Here is a 25,942-nt window from a genome sequence, read left to right on the forward strand (position 1 = left end):
TTTTTCGTGGGCAGTTCTACCACTCCTCCCTCTATTTCTTCCCTAGTGACTATTAGTCTCTTTACGATTTTGTTCTCACTGGTGTCAATTTGAAGTCACATTTTTCCAGAAAATAACTCAAAACATTTTTCTTTTTTTAATTTTAATTTTTTTAACGTTTATTTATTTATTTATTTATTTATTTATTTATTTTTGAGACAGAGAGAGACAGAGCATGAACAGGGGAGGAGCAGAGAGAGAGGGAGACACAGAATCCGAAACAGGTTCCAGGCTCTGAGCCGTCAGCACAGAGCCCGACGCGGGGCTCGAACCCACAGACTGTGAGATCATGACCTGAGCCGAAGTCGGATGCTTAACTGACCAAGCCACCCAGGCGCCCCTCAAAACATTTTTCTAGGAAGCTTCATCTAAGTGTATATTTACAGGGACTTACACAAAACAAATCTCTTATGATTTTGAAAATTTTCTCCGTTATGATGGTTATTGCCTTCCTGTCACTTCTAATTTTGTGTATTTATGCTTTCTCCCTTTTATATCTTTCACTACATACAGTAGCTGGTGGTTTGTTAATTTTGTGAATTTTTCACTTTTACAATTTGATTTTATTCATAAATTCTACTCTCTCATTGTTATTGTTTTCTTACACATTTTTTAATATTTATCACTTCTTTCCTTGTGCTTTCTTTTGGCTTATTTTTAAATTCCCTATCTACATTTCAATTTTAATTTATTTTTCATTTTTATTAATATAAATATTTCATAGTATAAATTTTCCTCTCATAACTGTATTCATAGATCCACAAATTCTACTATTTCATCCTGTGTTTCCTCTTTGGTCCAAGAGTCGTTTATTAAAATGTTTTTACATTTCTTTTTTTTTAATTTTTTTTAATAGTTATTCATTTTTGAGAGACAGAGAGAGACAGAATGTGAGTGGGGGAGGGGCAGGGAGAGAGGGCGAGAGATAGAATCCCAGGCAGATTCTAGGCTCTGAGCTGTCAGCACAGAGCCCAACGTGGGGCTAGAACTCATGGACTGCAAGATCAGGACCTGAGCTGAAGTCGGATGCTTAACTGACTGAGCTCCTGTTTTTACGTTCTAAAAGAAGTCTTAAAATTTTTATTTTATTCTTAGTTTATGATTCTACTGCATTGTGGTCAAAAAAGGTCCCTCCGTTTTTACATTTCTAAAAGAAGTCTTTTTAAATTTTTATTTTATTCTTAGTTTCTGATGCTATTGCATTGTGGTCAAAAAAATAATGCTTTTGTTATTTTTATTCTTTAGAATGTATTACTTTTCAAATTTATTTATTTTCTTTGTGACCAAAGATGCAATGAATTTTCATGAATGATCCAGGGGTGCATGTGAAATGAAGGTATGGTAGGTGACAATTGCCCCCAAGAATATCAGGTCTTATTTCTAGAACATGAAAATATATTACTCTATAAAGCAATATTAAAAAGATATGCGCAGATACGATTAAGTTAAGGGTTTGTAGATGGGGAAATTATCCTGGACTATACAACTGAGCCCTATATGCAACTACAGGTGTCTTTGTAAGAGAGGGGCAGAGGGAGATGTGACAAACTAAAGAGCAGGGCTGTGTGAAGACGGAACAGAAAGAAATCTGAGGATTCTGGCCTTGAGTATTGGAATGAGGCAAGCCGCCGACATCTTGATTTGGGCACAATGAAACTGATTTTGAACTTCTAGCCTCCAGAATGTGACAAAACGAATTTCTGTTGTTTTGATCCACCAAGACGGTAGGAATTTGCCACAGCAGCCACAGGAAAACTAACACAAAAGGTGTTTTCTCAGGTTTCAGAGATTTGTTCATATGCATGTGTTCTACATTACTGATTCTCTTATCTGGATTTTCTATATTCTTCCTGATTTTTTTTTCCACTTGCTCTGTCTCAGATTGAGAGAAATATACTAACAGCCCCTTTTATTCCTGAGTTTCTATTTCTCCTACCATCTCCTGTTGTATCTGCTTTGATAAAAATTTTGTCACATTTTGGGGCATATAATATGGGGTATATATCTTTAGCCTTTAGCATTATAAAGTGCCCTTTGTGTTTTTTTGGATGTGGTCTTATAAATAATACAATGTGAATTTTGCTTGTCAGCTAATACTTGGCCTCATTATTTCTGTCATATTGGTAGAGACAGACATACAGTCATCCACTTACATGGTCTGTTCCATTTACTTGCATTATCTCTTTCTTTTGGTGTTTAGGAAAGTTTATATTTTTGTTCTAAGGTTACCTTTAGAATACTACCTTTATATATTAATCAAATCCTCTCTTCTTTGGGATACTGCTTATCAGTTGCCTATCATGAACAATATTGGAACTAGCTAGAAATCTTTTCTTTCTCCTTCCCTCCTTTTCCTTCAGCACCTAATGTAAAATAATAGCTTTTTTTCCTTATAATTAACACCAACAGAGCAATCAGCAAGCTGCTCTCATTCCTGTATGTTCATCATCTTATCTTCCCATTTTTGATAGTCTTACAAATAGTTATAGTTTTTAATAATTATATATTTTTTATCTTAGAGAGAGAGAGAGAGCGCATGTGCAAGTTGGGGAGAGGGGCAGAGGGAGAGAGAGACAATCTCAAGAAGGCTCCACACTGTCAGCACAGAGCTCCACGCAGGGCTTGATCTATGAACCATGAAATCATGACCTGAACCAAAATCAGAAGTCAGACACTCAACCAACTGAGTCATCCAGGTGCCCCTGCATTTTTTATAGTTATATTGTTCCACATTTCAGAGCAGATAAGCAATGTATAATGACCGCCTCCATTATTTCTGTAATTTAGATATGATATTAGAGATAAGTGTAATATCAATTCTTTGAATACTGAATACTGAAGTCAAAACTCAATTTCTCAGATTAGCTTACAGCCAGGACACAAGCAAGTGACTAAATTATGCCAATCAGAACTTTGATCCAGGGGTGCCTGGGTGGATCAGTTGGTTGAGCATCCAACTTCAGTTCAGGTCATGATCTCGCAGTTCGTGAGTTTGAGCCCTGCATAGGGCTCTGTGCTGACAGCTCAGAGCCTGGAGCCTGCTTCAGATTCTGTCTCCCTCTCTTTCTGCACCTCCTCGCTTGTGCTCTGTCTCTCTCTGTCAAAAATAAATAAACATTTAAAAATAAAAAAATAATAAAAAAGAGAGTAGTCAGGGACACCTAAACCCCTCTCTCTATTTCTACCCCTAAATTCTGTTTAAAACAAGCAAGTCATGATATTTATATACCACAGCTGGCCACAGCAAAAGGCTTTCCAGCCAACCATACAAAATTGCTTTAGTGGTGCAGTTACATTTCAAAATTACAATTACAAAATTACATTAGTCATACAAAAATACATGTTCACTTTAAGGCAAAAAGTGAAACATATGATCACCTTAAATACTGAAAAACCGAATATCAATGCCAAAAGGAACCAGAGAGAATCCAAGCCCATTGGGTTTATATTTAGGGAAATTGAGTCTCAACGAGGCTAACTCCCTGACTAGAGTGACATAAACAGCGCTGAATAGAGAACAGAATCTTTGGGCTCCTGAAATCCGGTTTAAATTTGCCTCTTTTTATGTGTCACCACCTCCCTTCCTTTTCATCTCAGCAGCCCTGCAGTGGTTAATTTTCTCCCCCAGTCATTAATATCCACAACAAAAGTAAGAATACTAGAGAGTAAAAAGACATCCAGTATTAAAAGCCATCAGGGCTTGAAGGGAAGGTTTCTACATTAAAACAAATTTTCTTTTCAATTACAAATCTATCCGCAATAATTCAAATCAAAGTGCATAAATTAAAAGATGATATTCTACCCGATTATCCACTCAAACTTCCCAAAACTTTCACGTCTATCATTTAGGGGAATATCCATTCAGTTATTTTTATCCCAGAACTCAAATCATCAGTTCAGGTAATTTAGATCAAGCCTTATTTTAAATACACCATCCACTAGAATCACATAACTGTGGCATCTTTTTTATTGTTTAAAGTTTATTTATTTATTGTAGCAAGAGAGCAAGATGAGCGGGGGAGAGGGAGAGAGAACCCGAGCAGGCTCCACACTGCCAGCGAGGAGCCTGAGGCAGGGCTTGAACTCAGGAACCGTGAGATCATGACCTGAGCAGAAATCAAGAGTTGGAGGCTTAACTGACTGAGCCACCCTGGCGCCCTTAACTGTGGGATTTTTTAAAATGTTTCATTATAAACAGAAACTGAACCTAAATATTGAAAATAGATTATGTGAATTTTCTTAGAGTACTGACCTTTTTAGAAGTAGTGAAATAGTCATTCAATTCTCTGTATTTTGGAAAGTAAAGAGAAAATAGATGCACAACAATCCACCTACACCAGAATTTCTTTTGTATTTTGTTTATGTTGATTTGGCCAAATTCTCTTTTCTCTACATTTAATTCTGCTACCAGTGTTAACTCATTAAGTATTTTGGAGTAAGGAAGGTGTTACACAGGGACAGCACTCTCCATGAAACTTCCATATTTCTGATTTAGTGAACTACCTTGTAGTAATTCTTTTCCATTTTTCTCAGACTGACATAAATTTTGTTTATTCACTCAATTTGGAAAAAAAAATCTTTCTAGAAATCTTTCGGAAATTCAAGGCTTCAACATATGCTACCCATTTTCTGTCTTGAAGATGTAAGAATATAGCGGTTCAGGAGGGAAACGTCACTGCATTGCTTATTTACATGCCAAAAGCTACTTAAATTACATCATTACTTTATCTTCGTGGCATGGCAAATAAAGCTCATTAAAACTATTAATGGCTGATTTTCTTGGGCCATAGGAATTGCTTGATGTTATCTAACATACCAGTGCTCTATAAATAGTCTTTAAATTTATATTTCTACTGTTACTATTAAACTGTAGATTGACAGACGGAAAATTAGTTTTTCCAATACAGCATTACGACGCTATTAAAATTCCTATGACTAACACCATGTTAGAAACTCCTCATAGATTGTGAACTCTTTGCTATTCAATCTGATTGTTCAAATTCACAGATTCCTAAGCCAAACTAAAGTAAATCTTGGTTCCAATTATGCATAAAAAGACTCTTAGCATGCCAAATCAGCTAACCAGTTAACTCTGGCAGCCAGGAAAGCAGCCTGCTGTCTAGAAGTTTGCCGACTCCGTCTACAGCAAAGCCCGGCTCTGCCAGTAAGCTCGGGAGCTCCAAGACCTCACACAGGTGTTTGCTACCACCTCTCCACCTGTCTCACACCCATCCTTCTGCCCCGCCCCTTACCTTGACCCCGCCTCTGCGCTCAGCGAGACTTCCACGCCCCCCTTGCGTTCAGCCAATAGATGGTGACATTGGTGGGAGCGGGCCTTCCCTCCCAGCCAATGCAGGAGATCCTTGCTGTTCTGGTCCCGCCCCTGCCAAGAGCTCCTGCCGGAAGATGGCGGCGGCCGCGGAGTTGAAGCTGCTGGAGAAGTCCCTGGGACTGAGTAAAGGGAACAAATACAGCGCTCAGGGCGAGCGCCAGGTGAGAAACGGGGGCGGCGCGGAGGGGGAGAGGTGGACAGGAGCGGGGCTTGCTGAGCCCAGGTAGGACGGGGTGGCCGGCAGAGGCGGACAGAATGAGGAGGCGGCTTTCCTTCTCCCCACGTGTCTGCGCCGCAGGACCGGCTGGCGTCTCTCGGTCTCCCCCTGCGGCCCTGGCTCCTAGAGGGTGCAGGGGAACCTCCCCAGTTCGGGTTCAGCCTGAACGTTTTCTCCTGGGAAATTGTCGTCATCCCGTTCTGGGAAAGCGAGAAAGGGCCTCAAAGAGTCCAGTCTGGAGGCCCCGCGTTTGCATTCAGTGACAGCATTAACTAGAACACTACCTTTCATTCAGTGTCATTCAGCCACTCCAGAGAGCTAACAGGATGCCAGGTAGCGCTGTGCTGGAGCTGGGGAATGCAGCAGTGGTTGAGACGGACTCACTCCTTCCTCCTCCGGAAGCTTGGTTTTTTTCTAGGTGGACAAACTTTGCTGCTGTTTTAATTACAAGTGAAAAGTGCTACATTGAAGCGCAGATGTCTGAGAGAATACATAGTTGGTTTTGCTCCAATCTAGGAGATTCAAGGAAGATTTTTCTGTTTTTCAAGTTCAGTGTGCAGCGTGCAGAAAATGAAGGGGAAAGGTACTGGGTATGAAATTGACTGGGAAGGTATAAGGACTCCGATTTCTCAGGGCGTTGAAGAACGTTTGTGTTTCATAAACATCGTTGTTTGACGTGGATGGAATGTGTTAGAAAAGAGGAATGATTGTAAGCAGACAACTTTGGATAAATACATTTTTCGTCCCTTTGAGATTTTTTCCATGTGACGCTTTTCTTTTTGTGTTCCTCAGTTTGGTCCATGGTAAAAAGCAGTCCTTGTGTAGTTTTTATACATAAGTTAACCTGAAGCCTAGAAAAGTCATGGGACTTGCCTAAGATCAGCCCATTGATTGGTGGCAAAGTAGACATTGGAGACAAAAGGCCTGCTGTTGCGTTTTCCTCTGGCCTCTTGCTGATCCCTTCCCTTCGCCCACTATTCCCTAGTTCGGTTTCTGTTTTTTAGAGAACATTGCCAAGACGTGAGTCTTGGAGGCTTATCTAGTATGAGAAACAGTCTTTGGCAATTTAGGGCAGAATGGAATATATACTAAGTGGAGGAAAACGTTGAGGAATGTGAAAGGAGAAAGTTAATTTTAACTGTGAGATTGGATTTGTAAACTTCACAGAAAAGCTGCTATGGAAAGTGTGTAAGACCAAAATTATGAAAGATTGGGAAATTTGGAGCAAGAAGTAGACCAATATGAAAAGTGCTGCAATGTAAAGTAAGCCCAAAATTATAGTTTGAGGGCAATTGTGAGGGCTTTGGAGTTCAGAGTATGGTTTTTTACTTTATTTTAATTGAAACTTTTTTTTTTGTCTTAGCAGAGGGTAGCTATTGAAAGTTTCTATTTGTGTGTTTGGGGAAAGGGTTGGGATTATATGAAAAGATTCAGTCATTTTGGGGGAAGACAGCTGACAGCAGTAAGCCAGCAATGATATGAAAAGTTGGAGTTCAGGAGCGAACAGTCGAGAAAGAATTCTTGACATGTCTTTGGTGCAAAAAGGGTGGTTTTATTAAAGCACAGGGACAGGACCCTTGGGCAGAAAGCTGCACTGGGGTTGTGAGGAGTGGCTAATTATATACTTTCAATTTGGGAGGGGGTTAGGGATAGCGTAAGTCTCTAAGGGGTTTGGAATCAAGGTTTCCAGGACCTGGAGGGGCTAGCTGTTGTTAGGAAAAGGTCATTTACTACTATCCAGTAAAACCTTCTGAGACCCTTCAGATGTATATCAGTGGGCCACATGCTTGGAAGATGATTGGTAACATGTATCTTTGAGGAGGGGTAGAGATAAAGAAAGTTTCCAAAGGAATTTTTTTGTGAGACTTACAGGTTCCTGGAGATTAGGCTAATGTTAAGCTTAGGTTGCCTTTTCCCCTTAGCACAGTATTAACATCAAGGCAGTTGAGTTTCTAGAGGAAGGTCACTCTGCCTTTCTCAAGGATTGTCAATGGATTGTAAGTTGTAAGAAAGTTTAATTTTTTTCTTCTGCCTTCATTCTCCACATCAAGCAATAAGGCATTCTCTGTAACATTACCAATTATACATTAGTCACCTGTCTGTGTACCACCTCCCCATCCATAGTTTCAATGTCTGCAGTTTCAGTTCCCTATGGTTAGTCATGTCCAGAAATAGACACTATGTCAGAAGGTCGGGAGTAGCCTAGCACTATGTCACAATGCTGATGCTGTCCACCTCACTTCATCTAATTATATAGGCATTTTGTCATCTCGCATCATTGCAAGAAGGGTGAGTATAGTAGAATAGGATATTTAGAAAGAGAGAGAGACCACATTCACATAACTTTTGTTACATTATATTGTTATAATTGTTCTACTTTATTATTAGTTATTGCTGTTAATTTCTTCCTGTGCCTAATTTATAACTTCAACTTTGTCATAGGTATTTATGTATAGGAAAAAACATAGTATGCATAGATTTGGTACTATCCAAACCTATGGTTTCAGGCATCCACTGGGGGTCTTGGAACATCTTCCCCACAGATAAGAGGGGACTAGTATAATTAAAAATTGACAGGGCACCTGGGTGTCTCAGTCAGTTAAGCTTCCCACTTCAGCTCAGGTCATGATATCATGGTCCGTGGGTTCTGAGCCCCACATTAGGCTCTGTGCTGACAGCTCAGAGCCTGGAGTCTGCTTCAGATTCTGTGTCTCCCTCTCTTTCTACCCCTCCCCCCTTGCACTCTTGTCTCTGTCTCTCTCTTTCAAAAATAAATAAACATAAAAAAATTGGTTTTTGTTTTTTTTAATTGACAACAATCCAGGGGCACCTGGGTGGCTCAGTTGGTTAAGTGTCTGACTTAGGCTCAGGTCATGATCTCGTGGTTCATGGGTTCAATCCCCACATCAGGCTCTGTGCTGACAGCTCAGAGCCTGGAACCTGTTTCAGATTCTGTGTCTCCCTCTTTCTCTGCTCCTCCCCCACTTAAGCGTTCTCTCTCTCTCTCTCTCTCTCTCTCTTTCAAAAATAATAAAACATTAAAAAAAAATGTTTAATTGAAAATCCAGGGACACCTGGCTGGCTCAGTCAGTAGAGGATATGACTCTTAATCTCTTAGGGTTATGAATTCAAGCCCCACGTTGGGTGTAGAGATTATTTAAAGAAATTTTTTTAAAAAAATTGAAAACAATCCAAAGATCCAGCTTTGGGAGAATGGTTCATTAAATTATGGTACATCAGCACATTGGAATATTACTTATATAGCCACTGATGGTGATTACTTAGAAAACCATGGCCTTCTAAGAATAATATGAAAATAGCCTGTGCCCCATGATTGCAGCTATGCAAGATTTGTGTACTTCAGGCTGTATAAAGGAAAGAGAATGGACTTTACAAGTCAGTCTTACTTTATCCAAACCCTGACATTATCCACCTTGCCATTACAAAGCAGATGACCCTGATTCTTTGTAAGATGATGATGAAATTACTTTCCAACTTAGAAGATGTAGTGATTAAATGAGAAGGTAACTGGGAATTTTTTGAGTTAGCATGGTGGGATTGTGGATAATATATTTTTACAAATAATCCTCTTTAGAATTAAATGTCATTTCCCCACACACAGTCATTGTTTGCAGGTTCTTTTTCTGGTTTTGTAATGTTTTGTTTTTTAAATATAACATACATTCAGAAAAGTGAATAAATCTTGATGAGTTGCCACAAAGTGAACACAGGTAGGTAACAACACAGTCAAGGAATAGAACATTACCAGCAACCCCAGAGGTGCTGACAGCAAAAAGCCTGGTGCAGGACTCGAACTCACAAACTGTGAGATCATAACCTGAGCCACAGTCAGATGTTTAACTGACTGAGCCACTCAGGTGCCCCTCCATGCATTTTTTTTTTTAAGGATATTATCAGTGATCTTAGAGGTAGAGGCTTCATTTGAGTATGAAGGCAAAAGTGAAATTTCAAGGAGCTAAGTAGTGAATGGGAAGTAGGTAAGGAAGTGGGAAACCAGAAAGTACCTTTTGTTACTTTAATTTTTAGGAGGTAACCTTTGAATTTGTATCTGATAATGTTAATCTCTCCATATACTTCACAGGGTCCTGTTGACCTAAATGTGAGCGTGAAAGTGTCCCACAAAGTGTAAATCACTTTACAAGTACAGATACTATTTAGTGACTGGAAAAAGCAGCCATCTTCCCAAGAAGATATTCTTGTTTGGTTTGTTTGGGTTGTTTAGATTGTATACTTTTTTTAATGTTTATTTACTTAGAGAGAGAGAGAGAGCGAGAGAGCGCATGTGTGTGTGTGAGCTCAAGACAGGCAGAGAGAGAATCCCAAGCAGGCTCTGCACTGTCAGCAAGGAGCCTGACACAGGGCTGGATCTCAGGAATCCTGAGATGACCTGACCTGAAATCAAGGGTTGGTCGCTTAACTGACTGAGGCACCCAGGTGCCCTTGTATACTTGTTTTTGGGTAATTGGTCAGTCTCCCCATCAGGTGATACTTTTTCTTTCTTTCTTTCTTTTTTAAGTTTATTTATTTTTGAGAGAGAAGGAGAGGAACAGGGGGAGAGAGAATCCCAAGCAGGTTCAAGAGTTAGATGTTCAACTGACTGAGCCACCCAAGCACCCCACCTCCCCATTTTCTTTTAAATTTCTCATAGGTCTTTGCTTGGTTGTACATCAAAAACATTTAAATTAATTAGCAATTTCTTATAAGCTGACCTTTTGTATTACTGTTCTAATAAGGGAAACAAAAACAGTATTATTTTTCAGATGATTACCTGAAGCCCAGACTATTATCATTGGCCCCAATTATATTTTAGAACGTTTTTAAAAATATAAGATATTGGCCAACAGTGACCTTACTCTAAATAATTCCAGAATTGATGGATATGCAATTCATAGCAACCAAGTCACCATCACAGTCCATACCTAGTTAATGAGATCGCTAATTATATTAAGATCACATATCACTAAAAGCAGCCTAGATCTCATTTGGTGGTTGTAACTACATCAGCATTAAGTGAGTGTTACTATAATTGTATCTTTTTGTTATTACAGAAGTCAGGTTTATTTAAGTATGTTCATCTTGCTAAAATAGGGTATTGGTAACCTTGATTGAAATTAATGCAGTATTATTAGGCTTTCCATTTTTTCCTCTTGTATAAGCACAGTTATAAATTATGTAGAAACATACTGATTTTTGCAATGTTACTACGAGTTTTACTCCAAACATCTGTTACCAAATTGTAAATAATAGAACAACTATTTTGCTGATTTTCATTTGTATATAATTTAGTACCTTAGAGTAGAATCCTAGATTGTCTTGAAAAACCAGTGAGGGATTTGATACGTAGAACTTAAAAACATGATGGTACTTGTTTTTTAAATTTATCTGAAGAATTTTTTTCTTTTTAAGATTCCCGTTCTTCAAACAAACAACGGTCCAAGTCTAACAGGACTGACTACTATAGCAGCCCATCTTGTCAAGCAGGCCAACAAAGAATATTTGCTTGGGAGCACCGCAGAAGAAAAAGCAGTAGTTCAGCAGTGGTTGGAGTACAGGGTAACTCGAGTGGATGGGCACTGCAGTAAAGACGGTGTCCGCACTCTGTTGAAGGTATTGTGATTCGCTGTAAAGGCTAAAATAAATGCGTGAACTGTTAATAGCAGGAAGCTCTCTCTCCCCTGAGATTCGGTAGCTGAAGCTATGGGCCTTCTTGCTTCCTTTTGCCTCAGGGTAGTTTGTACCTGTTATTACCTGTGCTGGTAAGAGTCCACCAGCCCTCCGCCTTCAGATCTCAGCTCAGATACCCCTTCCTCAGAAATGTTCTCAGCCACCTCTCTCTCTCTAACAGATGTAGGTCCTTATTCTATGTCCTTTTTCTCATAACGTTCATCATAGTCAACAATTACTTGCATGATTTTTATTTAATGTCTTAATACTTATTTTCTCCATTCAGCAGTAAAGTACTTTGCAAGGGCAAGAAGGGAATCAGAATCTTTGGGAGTTACTAAAAAACACTGTTAGATTGATCTGAGAAAGCCCACATTTTTTCCCTTAAGACGTATTGTTTTAAGATTTGTATTTTCTTTCCAAAGAAGCTAGATCAGAATAAAAGAATCTATTGATATAAGGTATAAACTGAAGATGGCTCCAGAATCACCAATAATAAAAAACATTGTGGGGCACCTGGGTGGCTCAGTCAATTAAGCATCCAACTTCAGCTTAGGCCATGATCTCCTGGTTTGTAGGTTTGAGCCCCACATGAGATTTGCTACTGACAGCCCAGAGCCTGGAACCTGCTTCAGATTCTGTGTCTCCCTTTCTCTCTACCCCTCCCCCCCCCAAAAAAAAATAAACATTAAAAAATTTTTTTTAATTCCAAATGATATTTTTTATTAATTACATAAAAATAAAGCAGGTTAAAAAATTTTTATAGAAGTTTAGAATTTGAAGGATCCTTAGAAATCATCCAGACAACCACATACCACTGCAGGAATCCCTTCTGTTTTCTAATTTTATTCGCATTATATAAATTGGTAGTGTAAGTTGTGTAAGAAGTTCTCATAGTACGAAAAGCTTTTCATTTATCACTCGGGGAAATGGTTTAAACTATATTCTTGATAGATATCATCAAGAGAACTGGTAGATTTCAGGCCTTGTTTCTTTATAGGTGCTATCCTGATCAACTATTCATGCTTAATATCCACACTGACCCTTCCTGCTGGCCTCTGCCGTGCTCAGCAGCATTTCCAAAGGGAAGCAAGCATGTCTGTTCTCTCAGTGAATGTGAGATTTCAGGCAAATGTAACTATCTCTTGTAATTTCCCAGAAGAAAGGATAGTAATAGTACTTAATTCTGAAAGGTATGAACAGGATTTCACTGAATTGGGTTTATAAGTCCAAAGTTGTATTCAGAGATTTGGTATTAGGCACATGGAAGTAATTCCACCAAAACGGTGTATCTGGGATATATAAATAGTATTTGAAATTCCAATCCAGAGAATCTGACCAGAGATACTACCATTTTTGAAATGTAAAAGGGGATAGGTGACTTGGTTGTCCTTGCCCTGCCATAGTTTCCTAATCTGTACCTACAGTGATGTGTCAGATGCAGCTCTAAGGGCTTGTGATCCAGTGACCCATTAAGGGTAGGCTGTAAGAACACAGCCCCTGTCCTTACAGAACGCAGACTGGTAGGGAGACTAATGTATGTATAATGGACTGCAGTGTGATTTTTGGCCATATGAGCATAGATGAGAAAGTGTTTTCTGTTTTGCTTTGCTTTTTGCTATTTCGTGATAGTGTTTTTATCTTAAAGACAGTAAATACTTATTAAAGAAATTTAGTAAATACAAATAAGGGAAAAAAATTTTAAGCATTTATAGTCCCACCAAGAGAGAACTGCTACTAACACTTTAGTTGTCAGATATTATTGAAATCCTTTTGTGCTCTTTCCATGCTTTTCCTTTCTGTATATACATGTGTGCATTTTATTTTAAAAGTGGGTAGCTATTGGACACTGTAACTTGTTTTTTTGTTGTTCATTGACAGTGAGTTCTGAATATCTTTCATGTCCCTAAATATTCATTTATACTACCTTTTTGATAACCTGTTAGTATTGCATCATATAGTTGTACCTGAATTTAAATGATTTTTAAAAATTTGCTTGTATGTATTCTTTGCCCAGTTTTATAATGGGCTATTTATCTTTGTATTACTTATTTTTAAAACTTTTGCTAATAGAATATTATGAAAGGGTTTACTTCTTACTCTCTATAGAGTTCCATTTCAGGCTAAAACCATGATTGTAAGTTTAAATGGCTCACAAATAAGGTAATACAGAATTTCAAAATGGCAGGCATTGCAAAACATTAACATTTGTTGAATCTAGAAAGAGGATATATAGCTGTTTATTATACCACTTTTTCAATATTATTAGGAAGTTTAAAACTAATTAGGAAAACAAAACTCAGAACTCTGTAGGGGGAAAATATCTGATAAAGTTTGGCAATGGCATGGGAAAGACTTTAAAACAAAGGAAATGAACATCAAACATTAGTTCTGTGACTATCTGAATATGTGAAATTCTGTAATGTGGTAGGGACAATTTGATTTATATCACTAATCAAAAATATTATTTAATTGTAGTTTTTTAGTCTAAAGGTGACAACCTTGAGAGTCTTTATAGCTAAAACATCCATATGAATTCTATTTTAAGGATATATACCCAAAATAATTCACAATGGGTCTTAAAGAGATATTTGTACACTCATGTCCATAGCAATATTATTGACAATAGCTGAGAGATGGAAATAATCCAAGGGTCCTTTGATGGATGAATCGATGAACAAAATTTGGTATATGTAAACAATGGAATATTATCAAGCCCCAAAAGGAAGAAAATTCTGACTCATGTAAGAGGTTATTATACTAAGTATAAGCTAGTCATAAAAAGACAAACTCTCTATGAGTTCACTTATATGCTGTATTGAAAGTAATCAGTGCATAGAAACAGAAAGAATGGTGGTTGCCAGGGTCTGGGGTGGGGGAGATGGGGAGTTGTTTAATAGGACAGAGTTTTATTTTATTTATTTATTTTTTTAATGAAATTTATTGTCAAATTTGTTTCCATACCACACCCAGTGCTCATCCCAACAGGTGCCCTTCTCAATGCCCAAAACCCACTTTCCCCTCCTTCCTACCCCCCATCAACCCTCAGTTTATTCTCAGTTTTTAAGAGTCTCTTATGGTTTGGCTTCCTCCCTCTCTTTTTTTTTTTTTTTTTTCCTTCCCTTCCCCCATGGTCTTCTGTTAAGTTTCTCAGGATCCACATAAGAGTGAAAACATAATGGTATCTGTCTTTCTCTGTGTGACTTATTTCATTTAGCATAACACTCTCCAGTTCCATCCGCATTGCTACAAAAGGCCATATTTCATTCTTTCTCATTGCCAAGTAGTACTCCATTGTGTATAGAAATTTCAGTTTCTTTATCCATGCATCAGTTGATGGACATTTAGGCTGTTTCCATAATTTGGCTATTGTTGAAAGTGCTGCTATATAAACATTGGGGTACAAGTGTCCCTATGCATCAGGACTCCTGTATCCCTTGGGTAAATTCCTAGCAGTACTATTGCTGGGTCATAGGGTAGATCTATTTGTAATTTTTTGAGGAACCTCCACACTGTTTTCCAGAGCGGCTGCACCAGTTTGCATTCCCAACAGTGCAAGAGGGTTCCCGTTTCTCCACATCCTTGCCAGCATCTGTAGTCTCCTGATTTGCTCATTTTGGCCACTCTGACTGGCATGAGGTGATATCTGAGTGTGGTTTTGATTTGTATTTCCCTGATGAGAAGTGACGTTGAGCATCTTTTCATGTGCCTGTTGGCCATCTGGATGTCTCCTTTAGAAAAGTGTTTATTCATGTTTTCTGCCCATTTCTTCACAGGATTATTTGTTTTTCGGGTGTGGAGTTTGGTGAGTTCTTTATAGATTTAGGATATTAGCCCTTTGTCCGATATGTCATTTGCAAATATCTTTCCCCATTCCGTCGGTTGCCTTTAGTTGATTGTTTCCTTTGCAGTGCAGAAGCTTTTTATCTTTATGAGGTCCCAATAGTTCATTTTTGCTTTTAATTCCCTTGCCTTTGGAAATGTGTCAAGTAAGATATTGCTGCAGCTGAGGTCAGAAAGGTTTTTCTTCTGCGTTCTCCTCTAGGGTTCTGATGGTTTCCTGTCACAGTTAGGTCCTTTATCCATTTTGAGTTTATTTTTGTGAATGATGTAAGAAAGTGATCTAATTTCATTCTTCTGCATGTTGCTGTCCAGTTCTCCCAGCGCCATTTGTTAAAGAGGCTGTCTTTTTCCATTGATGTTCTTTCCTGCTTTGTCAATGATTAGTTGGCCATACTTTTGTGGGTCCAATTCTGGAGTCTCTATTCTATTCCATTGGTCTATGTGTCTGTTTTTGTATCAATACCATGCTATCTTGATGATTACAGCTTTGTAGTAGAGGCTAAAGTCTGGGATTGTGATGCCTCCCGCTTTGATCTTCTTCTTCAATAATACTTTGGCTATTTGGGGTCTTTTGTGGTTCCATACAAATTTTAGGATTGCTTGTTCTAGCTTCGAGAAGAATGCTGGTGCAATTTTGATTGGGATTGCATTGAATGTGTAGATAGCTTTGGGTAGTATTGACATTTTGACAATATTTATTCTTCCACTCCATGAGCAGGGAATGTCTTTCCATTTCTTTATATCTTCTTCAATTACCTTCATAAGCTTTCTACAGTTTTCAGCATACAGATCTTTTACATCTTTGGTTAGATTTATTCCTAGGTATTTTATGCTTCTTGGTGCAGTTGTGAATGGGATCAGTTTCTTTATTTGTCTTTCTGTTGCTTCATTGTTAGTGTATAAGAATGCAACTGATTTCTGTACATTGATTTTGTATCCTGCAACTTTGCTGAATTCATGTATCAGTTCTAACAGACTTTTGGTGGAGTCTATCGGATTTTCCATGTATAATATCACGTCATCTGCAAAAAGCAAAAGCTTGACTTCATCTTTGCCAATTTTATCTATTTGGGTCATCTCCCTTTTATCTATTTGGGTCATCTCCCTTTTCTTTTTGAGAAGCCTGTCTAGAGGTTTATCAATTTTGTTTATTTTTTCAAAAAACCAACTCTTGGTTTCATTGATCTGCTCTACAGTTTTTTTAGATTCTATATTGTTTTATTTCTGCTCTGATCTTTATTTCTCTTCTTCTGCTGGGTCTGGGGTGTCTTTGCTGTTCTGCTTCTATTTCCTTTAGGTGTGCTGTTAGATTTTCTTTTGAGGATTTTTCTTGTTTCTTGAGTTAGGCCTGGATTGCAATGTATTTTCCTCTCAGGACTGCCTTTGCTGCATCCCAAAGTGTTTGGATTGTTGTATTTTCATTTTCATTTGTTTCCATATATTTTTTAATTTCTTCTCTAATTGCCTGGTTAACCCATTCATTCTTTAGTAGGGTGTTCTTTAACCTCCATGCTTTTGGAGGTTTTCCAGACTTTTTCCTGTGGTTGATTTCAAGTTTCATAGCATTGTGGTCTGAAAGTGTGCATGCTATGATCTCAATTCTTTTACACTTCCTAAGGACTGTTTTGTGACCCAGTATGTTGTGATATATCTTGGAGAATGTTCCATGTGCACTCGAGAAGAAAGTATATTCTGTTGCCTTGGGATGCAGAGTTCTAAATATATCTGTCAATATAGGATGGAGTTTTAGTTCTGCAAGATGAAAAAATTCCAAAGATTGGTTACACAACAGTATGAATATTCCTGATATTTACACTTAAAAGTGGTTAAGGTGATAACATGATTCTACTGCAATTAAAACTTTTTAATATGCATATATAAAAAATACAGCAAGCCAGTAAATTATATAGTACTCTTAAGAGAAATTATTGAAGAGTTTTTTTTATATTTTGATGGAAAAAGTAAATCTAACATCATAATTTACAAAATGATCTCCCCAACCCTGGGGGGAAAAATGTGTGCCTTTGAAATGGACATAGATGGTGTTTTGAATAACATTTTTAATGTTTTTTTATTTCTTTAAAATAAGACTAATAACATTTACCCTATTTTTTCAAAATGAGGTGATTGGTTTATGATCGGTTCTTTTGAATGAATCTGAGTCTATTAATGTCAGAAATTAAAAAATTAAAAGTCAGTGTTTTGTTTTCGAATAGTCTTCTAAATGTTCCAAATCTAATGATATGGTAGTTGACTTGATTATTATTGCTTTTTAGATTAATATCTTATTTGTTTTTTCTAGGATCTTAATTCGTATCTTGAAGATAAAGTCTACCTTACAGGATATAACTTTACCTTAGCAGATATCCTGTTGTACTATGGACTCCATCGCTTTATAGTGAGTATTTGAATAGTTGTTAGCTTTTTTCTCTGTAATGTTCCGAATGATTTTTTTATTTGTCTTGAATTTAAATCAAATTTGCATTTCACCTTTTCAAATAAAAATGAATTTTTTTATACAAAGTACCTTATGCACATATTCCTTCCACATAATCCATCAAATGCAGTAGCTTCCTGTTCCTTGACCTGTTTGCTTCCTGTTCTTGTCTCTGCTCCTGTTCGCAGCTACTTCTCTTGCCATTCCGTAGACTTGACTGTCATCATGGCCTGGACTAGCCCCCCATCATCACCCTCACAACTCTCTAATTCCTTTTTTTTTTTTTTTTTTTTTTTAAATGTTTATTTATTTTTGAGAGAGAGAGAGCACAAGCCGGGGAGGGGCAGAGAGAGAGGGAAACACAGAATCTGAAGTAGGCTTCAGACTCTGAGCTGTCAGCACAGAGCCCGATGCAGTGCTCGAACCCTTGAACTGTGGGATCATGACGTAAGCCAAAGTTGGATGCTTAACCAGCTGAGCCACCCAGGTGCCCCTCCTTCTAATTCTTAATTCCAGTACCACGTCTTCTGTACAACCTCTACTTCTTAGCTCTTAATCTCTTACTCATCCCGTCATTATCTGAAGCAGCTGGATCCCTTCCCTTTTTCCAAACCTACGTACTTTTTCTCCATCCAACCTGGATCTCCTTTTGTGTAACTTCAAATACTCTTACTAGTGTCTTCAGCTTCTTTGCTCCACTGTACATTCACCACCCTTTCCCTGTAAATCCCCACCTCTTGGTCAGTTCTAATAAATGCTTCCATCCTGTGTCCTTGTCCAGGCTGAGGTCTGTGGGAGAAATCACAAAGCTACAGATTGGTGCCACTGTGAATTTATACTGTTCAGTTTCAGCCGGGCTCTCATCTGCATCAGCTCTTCATTCCTGCTAGGCATACTTCCAGACCCTTAGCGCTTTCCTTAACCCCTCCTTTTCCCCCCTCCTTTGTCTTCATTATCTCGGAGCCTTCCTCCCTCTTTCAGCCATAAGGTGGAGGCTATTGATTTGAATGCCCTCATCTTCCCCCATCTTCCAGCCCCCCTGCCCCGCCCCCATGCATGCATCCCTCTTGTCTCCCTTTTCTGCTCTCTTACTTGAACTCCCCCTCCTGCCCTATTTCTGGATCTTGTCAAATGTTACATCCTTTCTTCCTCATATCTGCCATTTTTCCCTTTATCTGGTCAATCTCTTTAAATTGTTTCCCATCCTAAATTTATTTACAATTATATGGAACTCACTGTGTTCTCTATTCTTCATAAGTGTTAACTCATTTAATCCTTATAACAGCCCTATCAGGTAGGTACTATTATTATTATCCCCATTTCACAGATGAAGTAAGAGAGGCATAGAGAGGTCACATGTCTTCTTTGAGATCACACTGTTAGTGGCAAAACCATGTCTGGAAACCAGGCAGTTTGGCTCCAGAATTTGGGCTTCCTTACGTCTATCTCCCCCTGAAACTTCCTCCCAACACCGATCTTCTTCCTTGTGGAAAAAAATAACCCATTTTCTGTATTCCGTGCCTCGTGCATCCAATTAATCAGGTTCTTTTGTTTCCACCTCCGGGATGCCTCTCACATACATCTTGCTGCGATCCTGGGTGATATTGCCCTAATTCCAGAATTGATTATCTCCTGTCAGTGCTGTTGAAATGGCCTCCTGCCAGCAGTCTCCTCTCATACAGTCCATCTTCATTGCCACCCGAGCGATTTTTCTCATGAATGTGTCTTTCTTTCTCAAAATAATGAAGTAGCTCCTCACTGCCCGGACGGGAGCCCCTTCTTCATGTTGACCCTCTGGCCTCATTGCCATCATTCTCCCCACATGCCTCTCTCTCTCGGCCGTAACATACTCCCTGGTCTCTTGCCCTGCGCCCCCTCTGCTCAGGGCCCTCACTCTGCTCGTCTCATTTGCTGCCTGGGCCCAGCCCTTATCTTCCTCCCAGATTCGCTCACATTTCACCAAGGGTCACTCGGCTACAGCACTGATTTCCTGGTGAGGCCCCCTCAGGCTCCTGAAGCCTACTGAAGTGCTCTTTCCTCGGTTTCTCTTTGTGCCTCCCAGCCTCCCTCAGCTCTGGCTTGTTTCACTTTATACTGTAATTCTTCTTGGAAAATTTCTTTCAAATCGTAAACTGCTTGAGTCAGAGACTACGGCAATTCGTAACTATAACACCGCTGTCAGACATAATGCCTCCCAAGTGCGTACCGTCTACACTCCCCTCCACGAACACTGACGAATGTAATTAACATATTTCTCTGTATTTTTCAGTTTTATGTATATTTTCTCCTTGTACCTCAGATAAAGGAGACGGAACTAGTGGTACTACCCTCTTATTATACAGAAGGAAACTAGTGCTTTGTGCAAAGACCGCCTGGGTTTTGGAAGGGCCAAGACAAAGTCTGTCTTCTGCTGCAAGTGTCACAATGTGTGGGGATGCCCTTCGTATGCTGTCAAATACTATAATGTATGATAGTTTTTCTTCACGCCCTGCTCAAGCTCTAATTCCTCAGTTGATTTACTTGGCTTATTAAGCATTGTTCCTCTAAGATCCCTGAGGGATTGTGCTCAGTTCTGTAACATCGTCACGGTAACCGCCTAGGTACGGTCCTTCACTCAGCCTAATAGTCTGTGTTCTCACGACGATACTTAAACTGAGTTTATTGTATGTGCCCATTTTACTATCCTTGAGAGACATAAAAGAAGTATAAAGCTTGTTTTCAAGCAACTGTAGATCTCTTCAAAGAAATAAGACCATTTTATAGGAAGAGAATTATTGAATAAAGCAAAGGGCTAATTTCTGGTCAGAATATTATGTGAACAATTAAAGAGGCAGATGGAGTAAAGTAAAATGTAGAATCATCAAATTGTCAGAAAAATATCTGCAGGATTTGGGTGGCTTTAGCTATCTAAGGGAATTTTCATTGCTTCAGAAAGCTAATGATAAGTTTGAATATAAATAATTGCATTTAAGTAGGATGATCATAGGATTTCTCATCCAGAACAACACTTTGACAGTGAAAGGAGAGTTATTAATAATTATTAGTCATTACTGATACAACAAGAATAAAGTGGGACAGATGTTTCCTTATGTTTAGAAGAGGTAAGACTCCATTTCAGGCAAAATAAGGGGACTGAAGAAGGTCATGTCATATCATGTACACCTCGCAGCTCTTAGCAAATACATCGTACAACTAGATGCTTATTGAGATCAGTAGTACTTAGCAATCTCTTCCTCTTTGTGTTTCCTGTTTTAGGTTGTAAATCTTGAGAGTGCGATCTTTAGTTTTAAGCTTCAGTATAATTAAATCTAAAATTACCTTATTTGAATGCAAAGCCAGTGGAAGTAGAGCTGAAATTCTTTGATCACCCCAGCCTCCTTTTAGTCCGTTCCAGATTCAAAATATTTTAGTAGCTTTTTGAATGTAGAAGGGTGACATGGCACGGTTTACCTCATTTCCAAATGCAAAAGCCCACAAGCTAAAGATTGTTTTTATGGTATCTGTGTATCTTTATCCTGGTGGGAAACCTCCATCTTTCAACCAGGAGGCATCTGTGGCTTGACTCGAGGGAGAGTTCATAGCCAAGAGCGTGGCTACTTTCCAGAGAGGCACAAGAACAACATCCGTCTAACAACCACAACACTCTTGTTGACATTTTTAAAACATTTGAGTGTGACACTATTTCATTTTAGAGCTTAACACTAGGAGAAATGTAATCTAATCCTACGTGTGGCGCTATCTGCAGGTAGGGAAGGCCTGTCGGGCCTTCCCTAGGCCTGCCTCCTTGTAGTGTCGAGCTCTCACTGACAAAGAGCCATTTCTCCCATCTAATTTAAAAAAAAAAAAAAAAAAAGACAGTAATGAAGTGTAACTCTTACAACCTGAGTATGTATTTACATTTTTCTCTCTTCTGGCTAATGCAGGTCACGTGGTAGGGAAAGGAAATACTCTGAGAAGGAGGGAGCTTGTATGGAATTTCTTTGCCAGCAGAGTGACCAAGGTCATAATTCTATAATGCAAAATATTCATAGCATGAGCTGCAAAGTTACTTAGGTGCTCCCAAGGGTGTTTGGTTTTCAAGCAGTTTAGAAGTATTTTGTCCAATGCAGCATGTTAAAATTAGGGTTACGTTAAGAATATTTAATGATCCATGCCTATTTATATTTTCCTGTTTCGGAATGTATACCTTCTTTACATGTAGTGACCTAGGATACTATGATGAAGGATATTATACTTCTCTTTTTCAAAACAAAAGTGAGTAGAATAATATGTACATCATGTAGCAAGGCATGCATTTGGCTTCATGAAATGAGTACATAACCAAAGCGTGTCTCTGACCCCGGTCCAAGTGCAGGCAGAGTACGTCAGAGAACAACTTCTCAAGGAACCCCTCACAGACTAAAACCTCTACTGTGATGGACTTGCACTGTGGTGTTAAATGACATCCCTGTTGAGTTAGGTGTAAATCTATCCATATGAGAAAAGGTGATTACTGGGCATTAAGTTCAGACAGAATCAATGTGCTGTTCAGTTTGGCTACCTGCTAGTATTCATCAGACAGTTTTTGTGCTTCATTTGCTTTGGCGGTATATATTTATCTTTGCCCTCATGCATTCCTTTGTTTTCATGTTATTAAATACTTTGTATGTAATCAACGCAGTGCCCTAAACAGCAGTCAGGGAACCTTCAAGTCCTCAAATAATCCCACAGTATTTTGTTTCAGTGTAAGCCCAACTTTAGTTGTGGCTAAGTTACTCTAATTATAAGATCTGGTCTATCGTAATTCCCTTTGAGGAATATTATGTTGTTCTCCCTTTGTTAAACTGCCGGTTAGTGTGGCTGTTTATTGTCATACCAGTGACTCATTGCTTTCCTAAAGTGATTTCACTAGTAGATAGCAGTCCCTGTGAGCAGACTGTTGCTCAAGATTATGAAAATCCTTTGTAGGGTTATCTGTTGCCTGACTATCAGATTGTTATCAATTAAATTACATTTGTTCTGAAGTCTGCAACACGAGTGGAGGTATGTCGTTCTTTTAGGAAAGAAAGGAAAAGTAAAAGAAATTGCTGTGGTGCTGTCCAGGAACACTAACCATAAAGATTGTCCCAGGGGTTGCATGGTGCCAGTCGGAAAGATAGCAAACCAGCCTTACAGCCTGATCTGGAATGGGTCACTTAAAGTGTTTCTCATGTGTCTTCATGGGAAATTAGTGTCTAAGAATATTATCTGTTTGGCTTTGAAGTTCAGGCTAGGTATAGAGAGCCAGTATAAATAAAAAGGAATGATTAGGTAGAAAGAGTCAAGCATTGTCACTGTAGACACAGTGGCATGTGGGCCAGTGAGAAGCAGGAAATGGTGACTGGAAAGTTGCATTGTGTTTCCTGTTGCAAGAAAGGAAAAGAAGCCGACTAGAAAGGGATGCTGTAAAACCAGTGTTGTAAGTGAAGTGGCCCAGGGGGTCCCATCTAAGAAGTTCTAAAAACCTGTAAGGTTACTTGGGGGGTGGGGTGAGATCTGTTTTGTGTTTGTTTATCGTGAGTTCAGAAATAGAACGTCTACCAAAAATGTAGAAGAGAGCTAACAAATCGATCAGTCATAATTTTCTCAGACTCAGGGGACAAACTCTACAGTTTAAAAGGAGGGTAAGTGGTAGCCTGAGCCTTTTGGAAAAGCTCTTGTATATTTCTGTCACTTGAGGTTTTTTGTTTTTTGAGAGAACGAGAGAACGTGCACTTGTGGGCAAGGGGCAGAGGGAGAGAATCTTAAGCAGGCTCCATGCCCAACGTGGAGCTGGATGCGGGGCTCGATCCCACAACCCTGGGATCATGATCTGAGCCGGAATCAAGAGTCAGACGCATAACCGATTGAGCCACCGAGGTACCCCACTGGCACAATTTTCTGAGGGAAAATGAACAGATTCACGTTCTCTGAAATAGATCCATCTTGTTGGAATAGATTGGAAATGTTAGAAGAAGGTTTAGAAGCTCTTGGAATAGAAATTATTTCATACCATCTGCTGATAATCTCTATACTGGAGACTCTAAACGTGAAAGTTTTAAGTTGGAGAATATTGGTTTTGCTGTGTGTTATATTTTATTGTTATTACTTTAAATAATAGTCTGAGTAGCGGCATTAGCCAGTCCTCCGTGATAGCAAATGCTGTTCTGAAATGTAAACAGTAAACAGACATTGCCCTTTTGACTTATGTTTGGAATCTGATTGAATAACTTGAACATAGATCATAGATCAAACAAGCACTTTATTGTTTGGAAATGCTTTCTTCTCAGTGTGTTTTAATTCATCCTGAAAAATAGCATCTCACACAGTGGCTGAGTGGAGACTTTTAAATGGAAGTTTTGAAAAGAGTAAATTGTAAGGAAGCGGTCAGATTTGAATCATATATTGCAGCAGCTAACACAAAATCGAGTTGGAGTGGAACTTGGTCTGTTTGCTTTAACTATTGGTAAAGAGGTTTGCTGAAGTTGATTTGGAGTTTACATACGTATGTATGTGTGAATGAATGAATGAATGAATGAATGAAGAAAATTCACCCCCCGTCTCCTGCTAGACTTGCAATTATGTTTAGTAGTGGTTGAGCTTTTTCAAAACCTTATATTTGGGGGCACTTGGGTGGCTCAGTCGGTTGAGTGTTGGGACTCTTGACTTTGGCTCAGGTCATCATGATCTCTAGCCCCACTTCAGGCTCTGCACTGACACCACAGCGCCTGCTTGGGATTCTCTCTCTTCCTCTCTCTCTGCCCCTCCCTTGCTCACGTGCTCTCTTTCTCAAAATAAATAAGTAGACATTTAAAAACTATATAAAAATAAAGTCTATGTAAAAATTTTTCTTTTAAATCTTACATTTTCTTTTGAAGTCACTGGTGAAGTTCACATATGGAAAGCATTTAGAAAAAGAACAAAACATTAGCTCTTTTACAAAATGTTTTTTACCTTTTGAAACATAAACTGATAATTCAGTTTATTCAGCAATGTTTATTTTCCTCCTGTTTATAGACCAGACAGTTAGGAATAAGATAATTCTTCACATGTGAAGCCATGAATTCTCTTGTAATAAAAAGTACTTTATATATATAGATGTGTATATATATATATGCACACACATATGTATACATGTATATGTTTATATATACATGCTATAGACTAATGATATTGTAAGTGAAACAGTTATAGTAACAGATTTCTGATAACTAGAGTCAACCTTACACTGCCTTAAACAAGATGAATATGTTTTCATCATTTGTGTAGCAACTTATATGTACGGACTTAAACCTGAAACTTAAATTTTTTATGTAGCAGAGGCAGAAGATTCTCACTGCTGATAATCTAAGTAAACTGAGCCAACAGAGATGGACTTTTGAGACTACCCAAGACAATGTTAAAAGATCAGATATTGATACAGTAGTATCCTCATGTCGACGGTAAAAAAGGAAGGCAGGATGATTTGTATCGGTTTTGCTTTTTTAATTGCCTTCTAATAAATATAAAGTGGAAATAATGAGTTCAGTTAAACATCTGAGAGAATATTATGCGACTGCCTTTTAATTTTATCAACATTATTTTATATTCTGCAATAGAGTTTGCATACTAGAGTGATTTGTCCTCAGTTTTGTTGACCCAGGCAGAATATTTGCCTGTAGACACAAGTATATGCTAACTTCTGAACAGCCCCAGGACAGCTCTCTCACTAAAAGTGCCTTCCAGTAAGCAGACCTCTAATGGATTTGAACCACAGGAGGCTTTTTCCCTTGTGTAAAATGTTCTAGTCAGTTTTACAGACACTTGTAATATCTGAATAAATGTGGATTCAACAACAGCAAAAGGAGCCACACTATCGTAAACATGGGCCATGGCTGTTAGTTACTGGCCCACTGGCTCTCTCTTTACCTGACAACTCTCCTTGATTCTAGTTTAAGATTTGGCTTAGAGAAAAGTCGTTGAGTCACCTACTTTGGAATTTGAGCCCAGTGAAATGATAGGACCGACTGTTTTTATTACGTCTTTTTCTAAGGAGATCTCTGGGCATTCTTGTAGCTTGACAGGAAATTGTGTGACCTGCTGCACTCAATGGAGATAAGAGTTCAGCTTTGTGACAAACTTAATTGAGAAGGTCTGTTCATCTGAGGCACATGCCACTGGAAATAGCCCTTCCTTGTATTAAGCAATAATCACTTGAAATTAAGTGGGTCATTGTCTTCCTGAGTACAGTTCTTCCTCAGAGTTAATGAAAAGGAAGTGATAGTCTCTCTCCATCTCTCTCTCTCCCTCTCTCTCTCTCCCTCTCTCTCTCTCCCTCTCTCTCTGTGTGTGTGTGTGTATATATATACATATATATATGTATATATAGCATCTATATGTGTGTATATATGTA

The 25,942-nt window shown here is 38.6% G+C and overlaps 1 protein-coding gene across 3 annotated transcripts in view; it reads left to right on the forward strand.

The window, feature by feature from the left end:
- Nucleotides 1-5,352: 5,352 nt before the first annotated feature.
- Nucleotides 5,353-25,942, forward strand: part of EEF1E1 (eukaryotic translation elongation factor 1 epsilon 1) — a 34,494-nt gene continuing 13,904 nt past the window's right edge. The window contains exons 1-3 of one of the 3 annotated variants that reach the window (XM_060614839.3): nt 5,353-5,532; nt 11,016-11,216; nt 17,419-17,514. In XM_060614839.3, coding sequence (XP_060470822.2) covers nt 5,446-5,532; nt 11,016-11,216; nt 17,419-17,514 — 384 coding nt within the window. In that variant the 5' untranslated portion in view covers nt 5,353-5,445. The remainder of the gene's footprint in view (nt 5,533-11,015; nt 11,217-17,418; nt 17,515-25,942) is intronic. The other 2 variants (XM_060614841.3, XM_060614840.3) reach the window with 2 other exon arrangements.

This window comes from Panthera onca, chromosome B2, assembly GCF_046562875.1.
Source record: "Panthera onca isolate mPanOnc1 chromosome B2, mPanOnc1 haplotype 2, whole genome shotgun sequence".
NCBI lineage: Eukaryota > Metazoa > Chordata > Mammalia > Carnivora > Felidae > Panthera > Panthera onca.